Source organism: Fusarium solani (genome assembly GCF_023522795.1).
Source record: "Fusarium solani strain SB1 chromosome Unknown bctg00000001, whole genome shotgun sequence".
Classification (NCBI taxonomy): Eukaryota; Fungi; Ascomycota; class Sordariomycetes; order Hypocreales; family Nectriaceae; genus Fusarium; species Fusarium solani.
Window position 1 is genome coordinate 3,137,166 of NW_027072156.1, and position 18,385 is coordinate 3,155,550.

Below are 18,385 nucleotides of genomic sequence, written 5' to 3' on the forward strand. Positions count from 1 at the left end.
CCCCTGTACAGCTCGTTTATATCGACCAACTCATGACATTTCCCGGCAAGACTCCTCATATGCATTACATGAATACGGCCACAATGCCTACCCTCACGACGACTTGTTATCCACGGCTCGCTCCCACGCACTCTCGAACCCTCCCTGTGAGTCCACCACAACGACGCTCGACTCGCCTTGTGTCTGCGTCTGAGTTGTCTGTGTTTGCGCCTGCGACGTCTTGCCACTGGCCTGTGAGGTACCCAGGTCAACAGCGCTGGCCATAAGGTCGTCATCGGCCCGGATCTCCTGCTCCCAGTTGCTCGAATAGACCACGGCGGCAAAGGCCTCGAGGTCACGGACCGTCTCCATCTTCTGCAAGTACTCGTTGGGCATACCGTTGCCGATGACATGAGCCTGGCGCGTCAGCACCGACATGATCTTGGGCAGCAGGATCACCTTGGATCGTCGCTGATCCTTGAGCTCTGGTGAGACAATGCCATCTGATGCAGGCAGCTCAAAGGCCGCCGTGGCGAGCTTGTTGTCGACCAGGTACGAGAAGCCGGCGTCAAGGAGCAGGGTCAACACGTGGGAGAAACTTGGTGACTCGATAAGGTCGGCCGTCTCATCGAGGAGACGGCGCAAGATAGCCTGCGATGCGGCTGCTGACTGGTCCTCTCCCTCTTGAGCCGGGGCCTCATCGAGGATGCCCGACTCCCGAATCACCTCATCCTCCATATCCCTAGGTGGGAGGAGGAATCGGAGCCAGTCGCACTTGCGGCGCTCCTCAGCCGTAGAACCCTCGACCAGCTTCCTCACCTCCATGGTCAGCTCCGAGAAGCGTTCGAAGCTCAGGAGATCCCTAGGGCTGAGGCTGCCAAAGACGGTACGCACAGCGCTCTCAACACGACGCATGAGGTCGGCCCAGCCCTTGTTGAGCAGCCACCAGCTGAAGGTCAGGTACTTTCGGTTTATGTCGAAGTCGCTGCCGTATGTCTGCTCCGTGTTGTCATCATCGTTGTTCTCGAGGCTGATGGTGCCCTGCTGGCCACCCGTTGCGAGGGCCACCACGCTTGAGAGGTAGCTTCGTCGGCCGAGGAGGTTAAGTTGCACTCGGGTCAGCAACGTCAGTAGCGCCAGGGTGTAGATGAGCGTGAAGGATCGCGTCACGGCTGTTGGTGTGTGAGCTATCCGATGATACATGGTGCTGGGAAGAGCTTGACTTACCACTGATGGTCACATCATCCCACAGCTGCCGCTTCGTCTTTCGTGGCTTGGGCAGAGAAGCTCCATCCTGCTGGCCTGCTTCTCCCCCAGCGGCAAAGGGTGACGGCGTCGCAATCTGGCTGGCGTGGATCCCGCTCTCGCTCTGTATGCTCTGACTGACCATGCTCTTTCCATCATCCTCTGTCAACGTCGTGTCGGCGATGCTCGGCGGCGTGATGGACTCGGTGGCACCGTTCTTGATGGCCTTGGTGGCCTTCATCTGCTGAATCTCGTAGGTGATTTGCTCCGTGTTCATGGCCTCGAGAATGGCGGTGGTCGCGGAGGGGAGGAGGGCCAGCACGGTGAAGGTGCAGTCCTCCTGGTTCTGCTCGAAGCGGCGTCGCAGGCTGCGAGTGTAACGTTAGCAAAGTGGTGACACGATACAGTGATGGCCAGTGATGGGCGGTATACTTACTTCTCCTTGGCGATGCGATCGCTGCTCATGCGCTCGCGTGCATCGTTGAGCTTGGATATGACATACTGTGTCGCGACGTAGCCGGCGCCAATGACGCCGACGCCAACGGCGATGGGCGTCCGGTTGTTGCGCAACCAGCGCCGCATGGAGGTGAACATGGCTTGGACTTGGAGGGGACGGGTCGGGTCAATTGCTCATGGGAAGGAGGAAGCTGTGGCTTTGTTTCTGATGGACGTGATCCCCTGTGAGGATCAGGTGGCGGGAATGTGAAAACGAAGAGTTGTGGACGAAGAAGAGACCGTTGGGCTTTTTTCTGAGATGGGCGGCCCCAACGTTGTCGCGAGCTGAGGGTTTGAATATCAAAGTACTCGGTACCTCGGCCCCGGGAGGAGGTTCCAATCGATCATGGAACACGGGGAAAGAGGCGAATGTGCACCTGCCTGCTGCTGAAAGTGTGGCTGGTGCCTTTATCATGTGGCTAGTTTGGTCTAGTCTCAATGCGGTTACCCTGATTGCCGCATGCCCCGTGCCCCTCCGCATTCCCCGATGTGGTGGTCAGCCCAGGAGAAAAGTGACGTTGGTTTGAGTTGAAGGTGGGTATGATGAACAAAACTCTCTCTTCTACAACAACCTCTTTCCCTTTCTCCGTCACTGATAATGATTGTAGCCCAGACTCGAGTTCAAGATACGGCAACGCGCACCATGGAGCAGCAAGAGCCACCCGAGTTCCTATTAGACGTCTTTGCCGACCCGCGCTCAGTCCACGACGTTGTCAAAGGTGAGTTGAGGTCCTTGTTTAACGTCACCCTACCCTATATAACCCACCCCGCAATCCCGTGACGGCCTTGACGACGACCACCACCGAGGTCGCGATAGTCCGGAATCGGCGAGAATGCGATCGCGACAGCGCCTGCGAAACATTGTCGGATGGAGCCATGGACTGACAGTTTTACGCTAGGTATCCTACACGCCATCTTCTTCCATCGCTTCTTCCCCTCCGTCGTCCCCCAGACCCGCGAGGTTCTCGATATCACCCTACCCCACGTCGATGACGATGAGCTCGAGACCATGATCGAGCAGCGCGTCGCTGCCCTGGAGCGCCAGCTCGACGCTCAGCGCTCCTCCGGCGGAGCCGCAAACACGGGAACGGGTACAGAGGGCGGGGGTCGCGGGCAGCTGGCCGTCCAGTTCTTTGAGAAGCGCCGGCGCAAGGCTTGGCTGTCCCGAGGCGACGAGGAGGTCTGCTGGGAGACTTGGACTGTTAAAGTGACGGTTGCTGAGCCGAGGACAGAGAGTGGTGAGGAATCCCCCCTTGCCAGTCCTTCTATCTTGCGCATGGAAATGGCAGGTATTATCGCGACTTTCGCTGACATTACCATCACCTAGAACGAGCGAAGGTCCGGCGCGCAATGGAGCAAACGCTGCTTACCTCAGCCATGAAGATTGTCACATTCACCAACACACACAAAGACCATATCCCACCCATCACGACACAGGGCACGAATCCCTTCCCCTACAAGATCAATCTGGACCAGAAGGAGGCAACAGGCTGGGCGACCCGGATGCGCATATACTGAGAGGAGTCGAGTTATTCGGCTGATGACGACGCCCCATCTCTCAGGGGCCACTAAGCTGCCTAGTTGAATAGTCAAAAGGGGCTCGGGATAGATAGGAAGGCAGAACACCTACGGGAGTGATTGTCTGGGAGGCGGATGAAAGATCTCGATCGCGCAGTTGGCCTCGATCGATCCAGGGATGGAAGCGTAGATCACACATAGACAGCCTAGTCGGGCAAGGCGATACGATGGCGTTCACGGAGTTGAGTTTGGAATCTCGATTGGTACAAGACACAATAGATACCCCGTTGCCACGACTCAGCCGCCGAGCACATGATGGTCAACACTCATGATTCCCGACAGACCTGCCGCCGGCAAGGAGGCTGAGACCACAGTCTCAGACACTTGAGTCAGCCAACACGTAGTTGTGATCTAGAACCCAAACAGAGGCTCTACGAGTATTGGCACAAGCATGTGGACGTTTGAATTAACAAGCAGAGCAAGCTAGAAAAAGAAATGATTCATCATGTTAAAAGGATAGTAGTTATAACGCTGGCCTCGGGTAGCTTCTCTCCGAACCTAGTAACAAAGGGATACACGCAAACATACGCAGGGTGTAGAGTACACAATTCTTCCAGAGCCACACGGGGGCCATCCAAACTCCGAGCAACCAAGAAAACACGCAACATGCAAGTTGAGTTAAAAAGCAAAGGGAAAAGACATCAACGCAACCAAAACCAAACGCACATGCCAAATCAACCGATCAATCAATCGTCATCCAGTGGTGTCCCGAGCCTCACGAGCTCTCACTCCCCTCCGCGCCCGAAAGTCATTATCGTCGTCAACTGCCAGCCGCGAAGCCTTTCTGAGAGCCCGGCAAGCACCGAGCCTCCCTGTTCTAGTCCATACCGGACAAATCCAAACGTGTCCAAGCCACAATGGAGCACAGACATGGCCGTCTCTCGAGGAGGAAATTGGGGGTTTTCTTCTTCTTTTCGTCAAGTCATTAATCTCATCATTACGCTTTGTGTTGTTTGTCGTCTCCGCCGCTTCATTTTCTGTTGGGTAGGTGGATAGGTATATGCGTCTTAAAATGCAGTAGAGTAGCTCCGACCCAGCCCGGGCTTGCTGCCCCTGGGGTTGGCAGAGTTGGAGTTGGTAGAGTTTTCGTTGTCGTTCGAGGTGTTTTGTGATCCGGAGCCAATCTTCTCGAATCCCTTGAAGATGTCTAGGTTCGAAAAGTTTGCGACATCCGGCGTGCTGTGGTTCATGAAGCCAACAGGGTCCATCATCATTGAGGGCCAGTCGCAGTCGGCAGGGAGATCTGGCAGGCTGGCAAACTTGGAAGGGGACTGGTTCCTGATGGGGGATTGCTGGAACATCCTTGATGGCGAGCTGAGACCTTCAAAGATCTTGCTGGGGCTGTCATACGCAGCAGACGGCTCGGGGGCCTTGAGCAAGGGGGCGGAAGCGATGGGCTTCTTGACGGCGGAGTTTGTGATCTCGCCTAGGGCGGATGTAGAGACAGATCGATCCAACCGATTACGCTTGACAGAACGCTTGACAGGGGACCCGGCCTCAGCTGAGCTGATGCCAGCAAAGGCATCTCCCTCGAGGTTTGGCAATCCGTGGAAAACCTCAAAGTCGGCCGAGTTCACGACATCGCAGTCAAAGCTGTAGACGGGGTCATCGAGGTTGAAGGCAGGACTCCATGGCGCAATATCACCGAGGCCACCGAGGGCACTAACCCGGCGGATAGGCGACTGGAGAATGCTTTGGACCTTGTCACGGTGAAGTCGAAGGTTGGTGTTGGGAGAGACTGAGGGAGGTGGTCGAACAGGAGGCTTGATCTTGATGACAGGCGTGAGCGGGGGAAGCATCTGATTGTCGTGAAGTCGCAGCGGAGAGGACGAAACGGGCGGGCAGAAGCGTGACTTGGTCGGGCTGAAGGGAGAGGATCCTCGCAGGCGGGCAATTTCCTCCTCGGCACGGCCTCGAACCTTCATCCTTGGGCGGTCGGCCTCTGAGGTCAGCAGGTAAGCCTTCGGGTTGGGTCGGACAACGGATGAATCAAGAGAAGAGATGTATCCACTGTCATCCATGGACGCAAACTTGCGCCTGCGAGATCGTGAGATGGAAGAGGCGGGGTTGCGAGCGATAGGAGGTGGAGTGTTGCTTCGGGGCTCCATGTGCCGAGAGACGGGAGGTGACGAGTGCATGGCAGCGGGAAGAGGTGAGTACAGGGAGGAGTCGTGAGGAGCATCGTTATCGGCCTTGTCTGCGGCATCTTCGGGACCAATGTTATCAGAGACCGGGATGGTTGCATCCGAAGACAGCTCCAGAGGCATCGACATGGTGGCTTGAGAAGTGGGAAGGGGTGGGAGAGTAGCCTGGCTGACGGGAACGGGCGGAGGGAGAGTAGGCTCCTGGATCGGGGCACGAGTCGAACGCGAGGGCTCTAGCCGAGTTGACATGACAGGCAGATTCTCCGAGGCGGATGCAGATTTGCGCGTCGTCTTTTCCTTCAGGAACTGGGACTCGGTGCCGGGTTCGATGGCCCAGTAGTTGCCCTTGCCGGGGTCGTCCTTGGGTCTCTCGATCTTGTTGAAGTTCTTGTGGAGGCTGAGGTTATGGCGGATGCTATTCTGCCAACCGGCATCGGAAGGACTGTAAAAGGAGTAGTTGTCGCTGATCCACTTGTAAATCTGGGCAAGTGTGAGTCGTTTCTTCAGGAGATCGGAGAATGGCCATTCCAATCAGTTGGGCGTAGCTGTGAGGAGGCTTGTTGCCGTCATCGATGATGGGTGGGAAGGCGTCGGGAGGAGGAATGACTGCGGCGGCCGGCTCAGCCTTGATCTTCTTTGCTGGTCTTGAGTCCTTGATGGGAGCAGCATCCATGAGCGCTCGCTTGCCGTTGGGCTTGCGGTAGTAGGTTTCGGCCGGGAGGTTGACGGCGGGGGGTGCCGGGAAGAGCTGAGGGCGAATGTTCTCCTTTCCATAGTCGAAACTGATATCAATGGATGGCTTTTGAGGGCCCGTCTTGAATTCTGATAGGTAGGGCCCCTTTTGAGGCATGTTGGCGCTGTGGCCTCTGGTTGATGGGGGAGCCATGGGGACCATGTTCAGCTTGCTCCCGAGTGACGAATTCAGGGGAATGTGTGACGAGGAAGACGGCCTTGTCTTGAAGGTCGAATATGTGCTGTGCGAAGTGGCGGGTGGGTTGAAGACGACGTTGGAGCTCGAGCTCGTCAGGGGTCGTCGGTTGGGTTTTGTGACTGAGGGCATGGGAGCGTGACTGGTCATAGGAGCGGCGCTCTCGAAGATCTCGTCCTGGAAGATGTCTACTGGCTCGTCCAAAGCCGAAAAACGCGTGTGCTTGGCCATTGTGGCCTGGATGGGAAGCTCGAGGTCGGTTCAATTGCGAGAAGACGAGGACTGCGGTCTGTGACTTTTGCCGGAGGTTAGACAGTCGAGACCGGGGACGGGTAGTGCAGAGCAAGTAAGCCAGGGGAGGGGATGGGGAGAAGATAACGTCGTAGACGGGATGTAGGAGGTGGACACCGGCAGAGCCTGATGGGACGAGTGTGCATGACGGCAAGGAAGAGAAGGAGAAAAAGGGCTCGAGACTCACTTGGATGGACCGTGTAATCTGTTAATGAGTTGTGGGGCGGTCGATGACAGGGCTGCCGTGACCTTTGCTTGAGGCGTTCAATAGGACAAGCTGCCGGTATCTGGGGTCATCTGCCTTTTCTCCCAATGGCGTCTTAGGCGAGACGGAGGAAGAAGCAAATGCAGTAGGCGGTCGAAGCAGCGGTGGGCAAGAGTTGTGCCGAAACAGACGGACGATGCTGGGGGTCGGGTTGACTATAGTAGGGGATGTCGCGAAGATCTGGTCGGGTACGAGTCGGACTGGACCGAGAGACGTTGAGGAGAGGGGAAAGATGCGGTCGAAGAAGAGAGAAAGAGGGAAAAGAGCGGGAGAAGAAGCTGGATGGATGGGGATGCTTAGGTACACGCGAGAGTTATGCACGGCAGATGGGCGAGATGAGAGCAGAGCCGGTGCGATCTGACTGGCGGATGAATATAGTAACCCTGATGATCAGAGGCGAGATGGATATCGATTGAAGGAGAGAGAGAGCGAGAGGAAGAGAACGTGGAGAGAGTGAGAGTGAGTGAGAGAATGTGAGGTGTGGAAAGCGGCGGTTGCTTGAATGATTCAGCCAAGGACCAGAGAGAAAGACCTGCTGGAGACGGAAAGACAGGCAGGCCTGGGCCGGCTGTGGGTGGTGAGGTGAGTGGTCCTCTCTCTCTTTGGCTCTTCTGCCTCTGCTTGGCCGCCGTGCAAGAGGCCCCAGTGGAGCTCGGCGCAGGGAGGATGATGAGCGCGGTGCCGGGGATTGGGTGGGAGGCGCCCGGGCTGACACGACACGACTTGATGAGCGAGTGAGAGGCGGCACGGAGATTTACTGGGTAGGCAATGGGCGCGACAATCAATCGGCGGCGGGCGCGAAACCGGGGGAGTCTGATGAGCCTGCCTGGTTGAAGATGCACCCGTTCCTCAGGTTATCGAGAGTGAGGAGATGTGAGAAAGAAGAAGAGGAAGAACAAGAACCGGCAGAGAGAGAGCTGGTTTACTGTAGCTTTACACGGGTAGCTTATGATAGGGCGTGCAAGATGGGGGCGTGGGTGTTTCGGGAATGGGGGGATTTGCGCCGCCGACTGACTGACCGACCAAAGGGAGAGTACGAAGAAGAGCGTGATCGTGATGGGATGGGAGAGGACGGAAGAGAGAGAGCAAGCGACGCGAGAGAGAAAAGGTGTGGGGATAGGATAAGGATAGGATGGGAGAGGATAGGCAGAGAAGGAAAAAGTTACTAGGGGCGTGCGGTGCGTGCGCCGCGATTGCAGGGGTCACGATGCGTGTGTGTGTGCGAGTGCGTGCAAGTATGAGCGTGAATGCATGGATCCATCCTCGATTTTTACTGCCGTAAAAGTAGCTAGAGCCAGCTGGGTTTATGCATCCATCATACATCATCAGCCAGCCAAAAGGGTCCATAGTGCAGCACCCTCCGTCTCGGCCTCGACACGCGCGTAGCCTCTGATTGGATTTGGAGAGACGCGCAGCACGGGAATTGGATGGATTTCTTTCCCAGAACAAAGGAAATGTCGAGGACTGCGATGAAGGCGAAACGGGGTCGCGTCTACTGGCCGCCGGAATGCATCATGTGTTTTTTCTTTGTACAAGATTAGAAAAAAAAAGAGAATGTTCTCGTTTTAGTGCTATGCGACCTCTTAAGAGACCATATGGTGATGAATGATTCTACAATCGTGGACGGCACACAGAGGGCAGAAGCAGCAGATGATGTCCATGGATGATAGGCGTCGTTGGCCGAAACTTGGCTTTGCGTGGTGGAGAGAGGGGGGATGATGGGTCAGATCTCGATCTCGACGTCCACTCGCTGTAAAAGCTGGGCGGGTTTTTGTCTCTTTCCCAGACGTTCCGTGCTCTCCGTCCCGTCAGTTCAGTTCTCGTTGGGCCTTTGAGGGCCTGAGAGTGGCGTCAGAACATGCGAGAGCAGATCACGGGCGGGCCATGGATGCAGGATGCGGAAGGCCAATTGTGGGATGATGCTCCCGGGTCTGTCGAAGAGGGGAACATGGAAGAAACTCAAAAATGAGGTGCACCCTTTTGCAACCAGTCGAAACGCCGCCGTGCCTGTCTGGGCTTTGTCCTTGGGAGGTTTCGGAGTTCGGACCTCGACCTTGGATGGGCTGAGACCCCCAAGATCTGACCGTCAGAGTAAAAGTGTGTGTGTGTGATCTGGTTCACAATGCGACGACACACAGTCATAATGTCTATAGCCTTTTCTTCTGGCTTGTGCCTCCATCTCAATAACCGTTGGGAGACACCACTTCTTTGTCTCGTCTCTGAGAGCTGGGCGGCTACACACAAGATTGAAAGGGCAGAAAGGAAAAGACGGCATAATCTGTGCAAGAACGCCATACTGCTATTCTCGTCAAGCACAGCCAGCCACAATTCGATAGAAGACACCGTCTCGGGTGCTGACCACTCCACTCCACCGAATCGATCAAGCTGTTGGCTCTTCTCTTGTGAACTCGTGGGCTCCGTTTTCTGCACCACTTGTAACCCATGTCTCGCTTCACCGTTTCCCTCATGCTTGTCCATCCTTCTTTGCCCCCCGTCTCACTCGCACATGCTCCCCAGCAAGGCAAGGGCGGAACTGGCAGACAACTGCAACATGCTGCGGCCTGTGGTTCCGCCCAGGGTCGCAGAGAGGCCGTGTGATTGGGGGTTGTCCGTAGTCAGGGAGGAATGCCAAGAGGGGCAGTCAAGGGAGAGAGAGGCCGACCGTTTTGATTTGACTTTGCTTCTCTGCTTCGGAGGGTGTCTTCGTCTCCGGTGAACGGCGGGCTACGGGGGACGCGGGCGCATGGGCGAGAAGTGTGGGTGGCATCTGGGAATGGCCTCTTGATGGACACTGCTGCTATGGCATGCTAGCTGAGAGCTTAGCTGCAGCGGGGAAAGAGGGAGGAGGGGACGCGTCTCGGTCGGGGCCAGACGCGTTTTCTGACACTTTTCTTGTTTGGATTGGAACGCTCCCTAGCCAATCATTCACCGCCAATCCCCAGGGTCTGAAGTTTGGTGGTGGTACCTGGGCTGAGCTTCTCAGAAGATGAATTGCGGCGTCTGGAACATCGTGACCGAGACCGAGGTCGGCCTTGAGGAGCCCGGCCCGGCAGTTTGATCATCGTCATTGACAGATCATGATGTCTTTTATTTAGAACAAAGCTTGAAACCAGAGTGAGGCCCGAGTTCAATATCACAAGCTCCCCTTGCAGTAGTCGAGATGGTGAACTTTCATTGTCCCATTCGGTTTGCTTCTTGGCTTGGCTTCGGAGCAAGGAGAAAGAGGGGGACCCTGTGGCGTATCTTCAGGCTCAATTCGAGGCGAACATGGGCTGCTTGAGGGTCGCTGATTACTGTCCTAGTCGAGGCAAGGGGATGACAAAGGCCGAGGCCAAGCCATCAAGGCAGAGCTGAGATGGAGGCTTTCAACAAGTGTCGGGTCTATCTGTGGAGAAACGCCCAGGCCCGTTTCGGCAGGTGGGGGTCGTTGGCATCCCTCCATCAGATCAAGCAGGAGCAGCAGTTGAGGCATCAGATCAGATCCTCCTGGCCTTGGTGGTTGTCCTATCTAGAGAGTATGGCCTCTTGAGTTTGAATCAGACAAGGTCAAGGTATTCTCGAGAAGAACCAACATCTGGTTCACAATCATCATCTGCATATTTCCCAGCCTCACTTCAGCTCCCGGAGTCACCGTCTGTATCTCGGCAAAACGGAGCAGCTGGCATGGATGTCCCGCTCTGCCGTAATGAACCCGCGACTCAAGTTTAAGCTCAAGGGCCCTCATTGAAAAAAAAAAAATCCGGCTTTTAGGTGATGACGAAACGCTGGCCCTATTTTTACACAGCCCTCCCGAGAAAGAACTAGCTGCCTTGCTTGGCCCCAAAGTTTGTTACGGTTCATTCTTGTTCCCTCCAAGTGCCGCAACCCAACCTCGACCTTGACCGGGGGGGGCGGCAGTTGGAAGTTGGACCACGAGACCGACAGTTTCAGCTGTCAGAGTGAAAAGTGGTGGAATGGTTTGTTAATGGCACGACAATGCCGTCTGTCTGTCGGGTTGTGCACGTTCCGGAGACATCTCCTTGGTTGGAGACGGTCCCTCTAAGTCTGGATCTTTCATGCCTGGCCTCGGAGAGGAGGGGGCACATCCAGGTGCTATTCGCTCGTCATGGTGAGCTATATGTGTCTATCCATCCATCCATCAGCTGCAAGCCATGTGGTGGTTCATACGATGGTGTTCGTGTCATCGGATGTGGGCATCAAGTTGGGTTCTGACGCGTCAAATAAGACGCGTCTCGTCTCCAATTGACTCGACCGACTATTTACACATTGCCGTTTCTGGCAAGATGTACACTTGAGAGGAATGATGGGATAACCCAAAATGCGACCGCCCTCTGACTTGTTCCTTCACCTGACTTTTTTCTCCTTTGTCGTCTATCAACGGACCCTGAGCCGAGTTCCATCTGTTAAACCAAGTAATGCATGCAATTGACCGCTCATCCTTCTCGTGAACACGCCCCCCTCTTCACCCCTTTCCATCCGTCCCCCTTTCTATATGTCTGCTCTGCTCTTCTCGCCTCGACTGATGCCCATGCCATGCCGTGACATCATGACAGCCCGGCCGTTGGGCAAACCAATTCAATTCAATCCAGCCAAGCCAAGACAACCAAGCAAAAGCCAACCCGGCCCAGCCCAGCCTTGGAGGCGATCCCGTGCTTCACCAAATCTAAATTGGTGTCCACACCGAACACGCTCCTCGAGGCCATTCGCCCGTTGGTAGAGCCCCCTCCCCGGCATGCCGGGCCCCTCCCGCCCCATGGGATGGGATAGGCCCGTTGTAAATGATTTTCATTCTTCCATTTGGATTCCTTTAGGGAGTAAAAGAAAAGGAAAGGGCAGTCAGAGTCAGCTCTCATCTGCAGATGCCCGCATGAGATGCCAATCTTGCCGTGGAACCAGGATTTCCTTCTTTGGCGAGATTCACGGTCCTTGACAACTCATCTAGCTCCGAGCTAACGGCCATCCCCTCCTCGCACAATCTGATCTGAGCGTCTCGCCATTAATGATAGAGAATCATTCATTTTGTTTCCTTCTTTTTTTCCTGCCTTGCTTTTTTCTTTTTTCCAGGAATATTCCTTGCTGTAAATGAATGACCCCCTTGAATCAGCTTGCATCTGCGCCGTGAGACCCGCCATGTAGACCAACCTATCGTGGAAGCTTCCGATATAGGTAATTTATCCCTGCAGCTATATCGGAAGTTCCGTATACATTCATGGAGCTATACTCCGTATTCTAACACTAGCACTGCACATTGCTACTGTCTGTATCGGCCTTCTCCAGCTGAGTCTGCCTGTCATCATCCCTGCCTTCACTCCAACATCGCCCTCGACTTGACAAGTCGAGTCTTCCTTGGCCTCGGCCTCGGTCCCGTCTCCGCATCCCATAGCATTCTCTAGGCTATCTCACTCACTACTGCGCCGGTATGATGGGCGGGCCATGGGCCTTCCAAGGCACCACCAGCCGTTAGGAATGAGGCAGCCGTGAGCACTCACTCAACCCAACCCTGGCTATCCTCTACATCCCTGCCTGCTGCTCTACTCGCACCTCGCTTCCATGCATCACGAACCTCGACTTCTCTTGCATGTTTCATACTAATTGACACGTCCACTTGCACTACCACACTGAGGGATTGTGCAGAACCACCATGGGCTCTCCAGACTCACACTGACCTGATCCCTTCTCTCCCGCTTGTCATAGGCCCCCACAGCACCTAGACACCTGTGCTTCCAAGACATCCGTCCCCATCTTTCAACAACGTGAATCGATGCAGTGGCTGGGACATGGCTGAGACCTCCCCAACTATGACAAGAAAACGCCCGCGTGGCACCACCTGTTCCAGGCCACCGAGGTACCGTAACCGATCTTTGTCGGAAGGGACACCACCTTGACTACTGAATGCCGGCCGAGGCCATCATCGTGAACCCGACTGGCTGCTTTATCACGGAGCACAACGGCGAACGCTCGCAACGTTCGCCCCACGTGGGACAGACATCACTCAAGCCAAAACCCATTCCTAGTCAAATAGATATTCACAATTACATATTGAAACCGCTGGGGTCACCATTGCCCGTGTTCCACTGCACTACCTCCTGCCTCTACATCCCTTTGCTCAACGTTGCACCTCTCCCGGGTCCCCTCTCCTATCTATCTACCTACGCACACAATCCTATTAGTCCAAAACTCGCCCAGCCACTGCCGCTTGGCTCTTGTCCCTGGTTGCCGTCTTCTTGAGCGACCTGCCCATCTGAATCTCGCTCAGGAAACCCGCAGGTCGGCCTCCCCCGGAAGGAGGTGCTGGCGCATCTCCAGGGGGCGGCGGCGGCGGCGGAGGAGGTGGGGCTCCACCAGCAGGCATCGGGGGAGGAGGGGGTGCTCCGACGGATGGCATCGGAGGGGGTGGTGGCGGAGGAGCCGAGGGTGCATCGGATCCGGGCATGGGAGGAGGAGGAGGCGGCGGCGCAATTGGGACACCACCCTCAGGCATGGGCGGAGGAGGTGGTGGTGCAGCAGCAGTGGGCAACGGCGGTGCCGGGGGAGGAGGAGATATGGGGGAGTTGACGCTTGGGGGAGCTGGGCTAGCCGTCGTCGAGTCCCTGCCGGCTGCCGACAGAGGGCGAGGAGGCGCCATGGTGCCGAACAGGATCGATGCCAGCTGTGCCGCGTTTCCACCGCCGGGACGGTCATCGTCAGAATCGTCAGAGTCATCGTCCTTGTCGGAGCCCCAGTCATCCGTGTCCGCACGACGACGCGAGACGGGAGCCGCAGGTGCAGCCGGAGCCTTGGCCTCCTGGTTCTGAGTGATACGGTGGAAGGGGTTCGTAGAGACATCAGGCTGCGGTGCAGAAGGCGCGGGCGCAGCAGGAGCGGGAGGCGCCGGTGGAGCGGCAGCAGGAGCAGCAGCAGCCGCATGCTCGTTCGACTGAGACATCATCCGGAAGAATGGATTCTTGCTCTCACTCTCAGCGGGTGGTGATGTGATGACCGCCGGAGGGGGGAGACAGCAGCGGCAGCTGGAGGAGGGGATGGCTTCCTCTCCAATTCTTGGCTGGCCACCTGGCTGCCGGCCATCGTGGGTGTCGAGGCCTGGGGAGTGATCTGTTGAGGACCTTCGTCATCATCCGATGAAGAGCTGTCGTCGTCCATGGCCTCAAGTTGACGCTGGAGCTCAAGCTCACGCTGGCGAGCAGCCTCAATCTCGGCTCGTCGTGCGGCAAGCTTGGCCTCCTTCTCCTTGGCTTCCGCGAGAGCAGCCTTCTTTCGCTTCTTCTCTTCCTCCTTGCGCAGCTTGCCCTGTCTCACTTGCTCCTCGAGGGCCTTGAGACGAGCCTCGGCAGCCTCTCGCTCGTGAGCAAGATCATCTTCCTGTGCCTTTGCTGCTTCCCTTCAAGGGTGTTAGCCAATGTTTCATCGCAATTGTGTAAGAGGTGGGTGATACATACTCCATCTGTTGCGTTTCACGCTGTTGCTGCTCATGCTCCCGAGCGAGCCTCTCTTCCTCGGCCTGCTTCGCAGCAGCAGCAGCTTCCTCCTCAGCCTTCTTTGCGGCGTCGAAATCCGCCTCGGGCTTGCCACGATGTCGAGTGGGTGGAGGTGGGGGCTTCTTGGCTTCTGCCTTGGGCTGCTCAGGGGCGGGTGGTGGGATACCCTGCTCTTCCGCGAGACGGGCTTGTCGCTCAGCCTCTCGACGAGCATCATCCTCCTCAGCCTGGCGAAGCTTCGCGGCTCGCTCAGCTCTCTCACGCTCCATACGTTGAGCAGCTGTCTCGCCTGACTTAGTGGGGGCCTTGATGCCAAGTGCAGCCAGGCGCTCAGCCATACGCTGCTCGGCCTGTTGCTTGATGAAAGCAGCGCGTTCCTCAGGAGTCTTATAAGCCGAGTAGGATCCTCCGGCAGAGGGTGTAGCTGTGCGAGAGGTGGACACGGGGCTCTCGATCCGGGGGCTGGCAACACGCTCCGGTCGAACCTCCTCGGCGGCTGCGGTCCGGGCGGGTCGCTTGTCTTGAGCCCGGGCCCGAGAGGCTCGGCTCTCACGCTGGAGATCAAAGATAAAGTCACGAACTTCATCCTCGACACCAAGAGCGTCCTCCCACCGGCGCTTCTCGTGCTCGCTAGTGCTATCGCGGCCGCCCTCCTTAAGGCTATCCTCAATACCTCGGGCAAAGTCTCGAACGCTTTCCTCGACATCACGGACCATGCGCTCGTTGCTCTCCTTCTCGTTCTTGACCTTGATATTCTCCTCCTCGAGTCGCTTGGGTGCATCGAGATCCTCAGTGCCAACATCAATCTTCTTTCCGGTCAAGGCGGCAGTTCGCTGCTGCATCATGGCCTTGGCCCTAGCCTTGAGTCGATCCGACTCAGTCACAGTGCCGCCAGGCCCAGTGCCTACAATGGGCGTACCACTGCCGGGATGGGCCTTGGCGTCCTTGATGCGGAACAACTCGAGTCTGGCCTCCATGATGGCCTTCTCGGTTCTTCGGACCTGAGAGGCAAGCTCTGGAACCTTGTCTGTGAGGTTCTGGAGCTGGCGCTTGAGAGCTCTTCTCTCCGCATCAGAGTCTCCACTGATGAGAGCAGCATCAGGATGAGAGTCAATGTCCTCTTGAATGCGACGGATACGACGATACAGCTCCTCCGCCTCACGTCGGTCTCGTCGGTCAAGGATGTCGTCCTCCTCATGGTTCTTCTCATCGGCGAAATCCATAGCATCCAAAAGGACCTCCTTCTCCTTGATCTTCTTCCTCAGCTGGTCCAAGGTCAGATCATCGCTGGAAGCGACGGATGCTGGGGAGTCAGGCCGGGGAGAGTTGTTGCCAACCCTACGACGAGCACTAGACCTGTATCCAAACTTTTCATCGTCGTTCTTGAAGACAGTGGCATCCTTTCGGCCCGCAACGGCTCCAGCGGGAGCACCCCTGAACGAGCGGTTCTTCATGTAGCTCACACCTGTCTTCTGAGGCAGCAAAGCAGCACCAGACTTGGTCCGGAACTCAGATTCGTCATGAAGCATCGACTTGAGGGTGCCAATCGACTGACTGAAGTTGCGTGTCGAAGGAGGCACGAGCTCTGGAGGAAGATTGTTGGGCAGGGGGTATCCGTTGAGCTTTCTGTAGATCAAATGCATGGCAACAGCAAACTCGTCAAGGTCAAGGCGGCCCTTGTTCCCATGGTCTGCCAGTGTCCAGACTCTTTCTAGATCAGGCTTCTCAAGTCCACTCTGGCCAAAGATCTCAATGGCTTGGTCGCCACCGATGTAACCCTTGCCGAGGCCGTCCCAAGCCTTGAAGAGGGAATCGTAACGAGTCTTCTCTTCCTTGGTAATTGCCCAGGGGATGACGGCGTTTCCTTGAAGGCCTTGGGTGGTGAAGTTACCGCCCTCTCGACCCTGCTGGGGCATCATACGAGCCTGCAGAGCATCGATATTAGGGAGACCAGTCGCAGGAGCGTTGACCAGACCCCATTGACCCGGGCGACCCGTGGGTTGGGCGTTCAAGGGGGCAGCCATGCCACCAGCCCCAGCGGGCGAAAGTGATTGACCAAAACCCGTAGGCATGGGAGGCATTGGAGGACGAGGGCCACTATATCCAGTAGCTTGAGGGTTGTTCTGTATCCCCGCAAAGCCAGTCGGCTGAGACTGGACACTCTGTTGCCCGAATCCTGTCTGTTGTCCAGGGAAACCCGTCATCTGAGCCTGGAGCAGCTGCGAGTTGGACGCCTGAGGCTGAGGCTGCTGGATCGTAGGGGGAGTCGCGGTATTGGTCCTGATATCCGGAGCCGGGGTATTGCTGCCTCCCTCGTCGGCGACGCTGAAGCTGATGATATCCACCATGCTCGACACCTCGTTCTTGACATTCTCGGGAAGGGACGGTGGTAGTTGCTTGCCCGTGAGCTTCAAGTTGCACAGGTACATGGCGAGCGCGAATTCGGGAAAGTACAGCTGACCGGCACGAGTGGTATCAGCGAGAGTCCTATGTCAGGTTAGCTTAACTGCTAGATCGCAAATCAGTATATAAAGTAGAAACCCAATACTCACCAGATGTGCGACAGAGAGTCGCCGTCGAGCCTTGAGCGCATAAGCAGGTCGCGCGCCTTCTCTCCTGACATTGTCATACCCTCTCCGACAGCAGACTTGAACAAGGTCTCAAACTTGGCCTGATCCTGCGCCGTAATAAAGGTCAGTCGGATGTTGGGGATCTTGTTTGGCTGCTGCTTCTCTGCCCTGCGCCCTCTAGGCTTCGCAGTCCCGCCGGTCTGGAAGGAAGCGGCCATCTCGGTGAACCCAGTAGGTTGGGGCTTCATGGGCGGAGGTGGCGCCTGAGAAGGGCCAGATGCTTGCTGCGGCGAGGCAGAAAAGGAGGTCTGCTGGTTCGACTGGAATCCAGGTTGCTGCTGCTGTTGAAACTGCTGCTGGAACTGCGGCGGGATCGACGGCATCGGGGGAGCGCCGGCCTGGAAGCTCTGTTGCTGCTGAGGCTGCTGCTGCTGCTGTCCCGGAAAGCCGGTAAACTGCTGCTGGAGCGGCTGAGTCGGCTGCAGTCCCTGGCCTTGCATTGGAAAGCCAGTGAACTGTTGTTGCAGAGGAGCCTGTCCGAAGCCCGTAGGCTGGGGCGCAAAGGGGCCAGGCTGCTGGCCGGGCTGTTGCTGCTGGCCTGCGCCCAAGTTTCCGAACGATCCTCCACCATATTGTTGTTGCCCGGGTCGCTGGCTATTTCCGCCTAGGAAGGCGTTGGAGTTGGAGTACATGGCGGGCGAGCGCTGCCGTTGTGGTAACCCTCCGTTGTCAAGACCACGTATGAAGCTCGTTCGTTCGAGGGGGAGACGCTAAATCGGGGGTTGACGACGTCGCGGTTGGAGCGTTCAAGCTCCGGGAGGACTAGACTGATAGAGAGTGTAGGTAAGAAATATGAAAGATTAGAATACGAAAGGACGGAAGCCCTCAAATGGCATGCGTAGAGCAGATGGAGGGCATCCACTTGGGGGTGATAATGGAAGTTTTGATGATGAAGGTGGAGGATTAAGAGAGAACGAGAGTGAGAGCGAGAGAGCGCCCGAGCGTGGCTTGGTTGGTGATGACGACCTAGCGTCTCGCCAGGCCAGGCAGGTTGCTAAAGGTTCCAGTGGGGTCACCCCCGTGGAGCGCTGCCTTCTCAGTGGTGCCTTGGGCCCAAAGCAATTTGAGGTACGGAGTAGCTTGGGCTCCCCTGGACCAGGCAGGGATTGGCGGACTTTCTGCGAGTTATTGCGGCGTGGTACTGACATTGGATGCTCGGCTATTGTGTTATTGTGCATACATTCATGTGCCATGACGACGCTGTGTTGATATGGTTGCGAATGCGCAAGTCATGGTGTTGCTCGAAGCGACTCAAACCATGAGGGTCCAACTTTACATCCTCACAACCGGCACAGTAATTCGCAGACTATACATAATCAATTACTCATTAAAAACAATGAAGTCGACTTGTCTAA

The 18,385-nt window shown here is 56.5% G+C and overlaps 4 protein-coding genes across 4 annotated transcripts; 1 reads left to right on the forward strand and 3 right to left on the reverse strand.

The window, feature by feature from the left end:
• Positions 1-93: 93 nt before the first annotated feature.
• Positions 94-1,818, reverse strand: MRS44_003091 (uncharacterized protein; the record flags this gene model as incomplete). Its single annotated transcript, XM_046275286.2, has 3 exons — positions 94-1,151; positions 1,207-1,592; positions 1,661-1,818. 3 exons carry the CDS (start codon positions 1,816-1,818, stop codon positions 94-96), a joined length of 1,602 nt encoding a protein of 533 aa, XP_046137202.1.
• A 544-nt stretch (positions 1,819-2,362) lies between these two features.
• Positions 2,363-3,237, forward strand: MRS44_003092 (uncharacterized protein; the record flags this gene model as incomplete). Its single annotated transcript, XM_065623086.1, has 3 exons — positions 2,363-2,438; positions 2,619-3,008; positions 3,047-3,237. 3 exons carry the CDS (start codon positions 2,363-2,365, stop codon positions 3,235-3,237), a joined length of 657 nt encoding a protein of 218 aa, XP_065479158.1.
• Positions 3,238-4,304: 1,067 nt separating this feature from the next.
• Positions 4,305-6,600, reverse strand: MRS44_003093 (uncharacterized protein; the record flags this gene model as incomplete). The annotated part of the gene is made up of 2 exons (XM_065623087.1): positions 4,305-5,861; positions 5,914-6,600. 2 exons carry the CDS (start codon positions 6,598-6,600, stop codon positions 4,305-4,307), a joined length of 2,244 nt encoding a protein of 747 aa, XP_065479159.1.
• Positions 6,601-13,091: 6,491 nt separating this feature from the next.
• MRS44_003094 (uncharacterized protein) lies at positions 13,092-17,662 on the reverse strand (the record flags this gene model as incomplete). Its single annotated transcript, XM_065623088.1, has 4 exons — positions 13,092-13,841; positions 13,880-14,303; positions 14,362-16,887; positions 16,953-17,662. 4 exons carry the CDS (start codon positions 17,660-17,662, stop codon positions 13,092-13,094), a joined length of 4,410 nt encoding a protein of 1,469 aa, XP_065479160.1.
• Between the last annotated feature and the right edge of the window lie 723 nt (positions 17,663-18,385).